Source organism: Crinia signifera, chromosome 2 (assembly GCF_055691185.1).
Source record: "Crinia signifera chromosome 2, ASM5569118v1, whole genome shotgun sequence".
In the NCBI taxonomy this organism is placed as follows: domain Eukaryota; kingdom Metazoa; phylum Chordata; class Amphibia; order Anura; family Myobatrachidae; genus Crinia; species Crinia signifera.
Genome location: NC_139218.1, coordinates 340487914 through 340493618, shown reverse-complemented (window position 1 = coordinate 340493618; position 5705 = coordinate 340487914). Strand labels below are relative to the sequence as shown.

The following is a 5705-nucleotide window of genomic DNA, read 5'->3' as shown; positions in this document are numbered from 1 at the left end:
ATAGTTTTAATAAGCCCAACTTTAATAGAGACAAATAATGTTTCATATACTAACTAGAAGAGCACAGACAATGTGTGTGAATTATGTCAACGAGATGTACATAGGTGAATAACATCAAACTATTTTTTTTTTATTTAAATTGAGTGTGTGCTGCCGTGTTTGTGTGTGTCTGACATATATACATATATATATATATATATATATATATATACACACGTATACACATACGTACGTACGTACATACATACATACATACATACATACACAAATATATACCCCAAAACACAACTTATACACATAGTATAGTGTAAACACCTAAATAAAGGGACATTTTCTATCTATGTACAGATATGACTATTTCCGGTCACACACACACACACACACACACACACACACACACACACACACACAGCTAAGTAAAATGATTGTATATGATATAGCTGCATTCATTATAATAAATTTTGATTTCTATATTAATGACAAATCGAAATAGTGCCCTCCCCCATACGCATATCATTAATACAACATTGGGCTGGATTAAACAAGTGTAATGAATTACCCATTGACCATACGTTTCTGTGGGCTTTGTGAGCCATGGAACATTTCTGGGTTGGCCCACAGAAAGTCATTTTATTTTTCTTCGTGGCCATCAGTGGGTGTCACCCTCCGCCTGCAGGGTCCCCTGATGCAGAGCCTCCAGCCTAGTCCCCAGTGCAGTGCTGGGACCGGGCTGTGCAGGGAGGGAAGCAGATGGGGGGGGTCATTGTTGTCCCTAAGCCCGGGATCACGTGGGCCAGATTTCTTAATGAAGCCGAGCCATAGTCCTGCCCCCGGGCCAGCACTGCGCATGCGCGCCCGCAGACAATCATCTTGCAGGGAATTAGGTGACTCTTTTGGGAAGCTGACTTTTAAAAGCACGGCCAGACCATGCTATGACGACTTCCCTGATCCTGCATCCACACTGGGCGGATACCTTGATGTACGTGTATGAAACAAGCCCGAATGAAAAGAATCACAAGAAAAGCCCAGACATGGAGGGACTGAGTGGGAACTGTGCAAGCACTCACTGCAGGGATTTTATTTCTCACCCAGCACTGGGGCGCCATTCCAGCACCATCGGGAGCCACCAAGGACCTGTCTATACGGATATTACCTCTCCAGAGAGCAGCAGGCAATGCCCAGGACCCACGTCTTCCTCCAACGCCTCCCTGGGCTATGCATACCCGTTTGGGAGCAGTTACTACGGCTGCAGGTTGTCTCAGTCCCACAACGTCAATTTGCACCAGAAGCCCTGCTCCTACCACCCAGCTGACAAATACCCCGAGCCCAGCAACTCGTTACCCAGCGAGGATTTCTCTTCCAGGGCGAAAGAATTTGCATTTTACCCCAGCTTTGCCAGCTCTTACCAGGCAGTGCCTGGCTACTTGGACATGTCAGTGGTCCCTGGAATCAGTAGTCACCCGGAGCCCAGACATGACACCCTCATCTCTATGGAGGGCTACCAGCACTGGGCTCTCCCCAACGGCTGGGACGGGCAGGTCTACTGCTCCAAAGAGCAATCCCAGTCCAGTCACCTATGGAAGGCACCTTTCCCAGGTAACCCTATCGCATAGCCCCCTTCCCTCATGGATCGGGTGGTGTTTCTGGCAGGCAGGCAGGGTGCATTGTGGCTGTAACTGCATGGACTTGCTTAGGATTGTGTCTGCAAGCAGGCATCTGCTTCTTCTAGCACATCAACATAGTTTAGGTATTAATGGTCTCTTTGTCTGTCTACAAGAGGCTTCCTGGCGTTGACAGTCAGGTTTCAGTTGCTGATCCCTTGCTATAGTCTGCTGATCTCCTCTAACGTGTAGGAGCAGATTGGTGCTCTCAGCCTGGTTCCGGGGTGCAGGAGGCTCCCAGCCTGCCATTGTATAGCTAGGTGGCAACTGGTGCATTCTGCGTCTGCAAACACTGATTGCCATAGCCAAACACACAATGCTTCTACTCCCTGTTCCGCCTGGGAGACATTGATCGGCAGACACTGCTTCTACTAGTAATCTGTTCTGGCGAATTATAGATTGGATTGTGCGAATCACAATGTTTACAAGCAATTCATTAATAACTCGGATCGCTACTATAGAGTATGTGAATCCAGTACTGATCCACTCATCAGTCTGGCACCTATACTACACTGCTATACTATACTGCTATACTACACTGCTATACTACACTGCAAAGCTTCATGGAGAGATTAGTATGCATTTCATATTATATAATATTATTACAATAATATTTATTCTAACCAGGAAGTGATATACTAGCTATATACCAGCCGAGAAATATAGAATTAGACACCAAAGCTCTACACCTACTGGTGGAAACTGAAATCTATCTATCTATCTATCTATCTATCTATCTATCTATCTAGCTATCTAGCTATCTATCTATCTGTATATCTATCTGTGTATCTGTATATCTATCTGTGTATCTGTATATCAATCATATCTTTATGTATGTATGTATGTATGTATGTATGTATGTATGTATGTATGTATCTATCTATCTATCTATCTATGTATCTGTATATCTATCTGTGTATCTGTATATCTATCATATCTTTGTGTATCTATCTATCTATCTATCTATCTATCTATCTATCTATCTCTCATTTATATCTATCTGTATATCTATATACCTCAATTCTATATATATCTGTAAATATATTCTATCTATCTATCTATCTATCTATCTATCTATCTATCTATCTATCTGTATATCTAACTGAAACATAACCTTCTCTCTCACCAACTGATCTGCATATTTATGTAAGGCAATATCAGTATATTTCCTATATGTATTTATTAAATATGGCTATTATAATTGAATTAACTATAGCAAGCTATCAAAATATATCTAAACAATACAAATCTATATTTTATCAACTGAGATTCCATTGCATATAAAATTAAATGAAGGTTAGATATATTTATATCATGTAATTTATATGACTGTGTATAATTTGAGTGTTTATTTATCTGTCAATTCTTGGTAACTATTTTGTCTGTAGTATGCACACACACACACACACACACACACACACACACACACACACATATATATATGTATATATATATATATATATATACACATATATAAACACAACGTCAGTCATTTTATTTTATTGTGTATGCATGTGATACCTATTTTTCAGACACGTGCATTATGTTATGTATATACAATTCTCTCTGTTTAGGATACATGAATAAGATAGATAGATAGATAGATAGATAGATAGATAGATAGATAGACACTAATTGCTGAGTGTATGTGGACCACTGTAAGGAGACTAGACGATATATCATTTGTATTAATCTATGAATCGTCAGTTACAAGTGATGGAGAACAATGCTGATGACTTACAATATTCTATATATAAGCTCAGAACGTTCTATGAAACCTTTCAGAATACACATACTGTAGGTAAATAGCACAACTGCTCCATTGGATATATGGATAATACTTTGTATGTCCCTGAGTTAAAATTTTTGGAGGATACATTTTTATGACTCTGTACATATTTTATTTATTATGGAATTGTCATTTTGTAATTGCAGTATGGTCAACACTGCTGGCACCTAAATAAAGTCAGATACAGCTTCTATTTCTAGAACTGGTAGAACTAAATATACTCTTATAATAGGAGTAGAAGTAATTGTGTTATGATTGGTGGAGGGTGGAACTATTGTGTCTCTTCAGCTGTTATATAAGCCCCTAGTCCCTATGTCGTAGACCAGGTGCCCTGTGCAATACAGAGGAACACGTCATCTGTCAGAGCACCTGCAGTCTGAACATTGCTGCCGTCCGTGGCAATAAACTGGCAGTCCAGCACCCCATGTGCATAACCATGAGCATTGAAATATGGGTGATATGTGATTGAACTTGATATAGATGATAAATCCAGCCGCCGTTTTACGTGTATAAGTGTTTAACTAATGTGCACATCTAAAGATGTCAGGGGGGATTTATTGGGGCAGGGTCCGTGTTCTAGGGAGGTGGTGTACCAGGGAATGCCTGCTGGGAATGTAGCACAGATCCTAGAGTGCAATGCCAGTGGAAGGCTGTGGGCTGTAGTGTAACAATATCCTGTTTGTCTACTGCAGATGTGGTGCCCCTCCAGCCAGAGGTTAGCAGCTACCGCAGGGGGAGGAAAAAGAGGGTCCCCTACACCAAAATCCAGCTCAAGGAACTAGAAAAGGAGTACGCAGCCAGCAAATTCATTACCAAAGAGAAGAGACGGAGAATATCCACCAGCACCAGTCTGTCTGAGCGCCAGGTTACTATATGGTTCCAAAACCGAAGAGTCAAAGAAAAAAAAGTGATCACGAAATGCAAAACCTCTCACCTCCATAACACCTGACAAGAGAGGGAACCCTAGCCATTCCCCACCCCCGAACAAATATTTATCTCATTCCCATGTATAAGACATTTCTCCAAGTGAACTATGGATTATTTAATATAAAAAAATGGAATGCAAGTGACAGAATTTACCACTGCTCCCAGCACCCCAATGTCCACCCTTCTCCTTGCACCCCAACTGTGAATATAAAGAAGTCTGATGCTTTGTATGCCAAGTGCATATAAGAATATACATATATATAAATACATATATTTAAAATTTTAAACAATCAGCTCTTACAAATATTCCAGGACGTGGTTCTGTCACTGTCATCGACAACCTTGGTGGCATAAGACATTTGCTCGTTTCATTCATTTTCTGGAGTCTTAATGAATTGTCTAATAATATAGCATACGTTCTAAGGTGCATCTGTAACACATGTTTTGTTGAGTATGCTTGTATATTACAAAAAAAAAAGAACAGATTTGTGTTTATGTTATGTTCATAAAAAAAACGATTTCTAATTTAAATTGTGGCGACAATAGGGCATCTGGCAACGCATTGCAGTGTGTCCCTGGGTTTTGATAGTATAACCGCTCTGCGTTCCATTGTGGAGCGCACAGAATTCACAACAAAATGATCTTATTCTGTGGCCATAGAATTATTATGTTGCATTGCAGATGTCTAATTGTGCAGAGAATGGTCTGTCAAAAGGCTGTTTGCTCTTGTTATGTTGTATACCATCAGTATTATGAGTTACTCAGCTATTACTGATACACGGGACAGACATTGCATACATATATGCATTTTTTTTTTTGGGAAGTATGATTTCTGTTTCAGTCACATTGATTGGACGTTATCCTGTAATAATTGCTGCATCTAAAGATTCACGTTGTTTTATTTTCCTTTTTTTTTTTTGGTATGGAATATACTCAATGCCAGTCTTAAGCACTGCTACATGTGTCCAGGAAAACAGGATGTGGACAAGGTATGCTGTATACTGTAGCTCTCATTTTTTATTATTTTTGTCGTGTATAATGTATAGTATTGTGGTGTCTGAATATTACCTGTAATGGAATAATTTCATTTCTTGAAATAAATATCACCTGGCTTGATGTACCTATTGTTTGTGTATTGGATTTGAACAGTTACAGGAGGTGTGTTTAAGGGAGACATACTGTACCTGTCACGGAGCTATTAATATACTGGGTTGTATGTGTAGAACGTTCAGGAGTGTGATTTCATATCCCCCTGGTATTTGGCACAGGGTGTCATTTTACAACGTATTTTCCCCTGAAATACACAAATCTTCCTCTAAATTTACCTT

At 39.8% G+C, this 5705-nt stretch overlaps 1 protein-coding gene across 1 annotated transcript; it reads left to right on the top strand.

The window, feature by feature from the left end:
* Window positions 1–932: 932 nt before the first annotated feature.
* Window positions 933–4399, top strand: HOXC13 (homeobox C13). The gene is made up of 2 exons (XM_083171269.1): window positions 933–1596; window positions 4143–4399. Exons 1-2 carry the CDS (start codon window positions 933–935, stop codon window positions 4397–4399), a joined length of 921 nt encoding a protein of 306 aa, XP_083027395.1.
* The last annotated feature ends 1306 nt before the right edge of the window (window positions 4400–5705 follow it).

Bases quoted from the DNA above. Each gene is read 5' to 3' on its own strand.
- HOXC13 (XM_083171269.1), top strand. From the start codon at position 933: ATGACGACTTCCCTGATCCTGCATCCACACTGGGCGGATACCTTGATG. The intron at 1,597-4,142 runs GTAACCCTATCG...TGTCTACTGCAG, and splicing joins ATGGAAGGCACCTTTCCCAG to ATGTGGTGCCCCTCCAGCCA.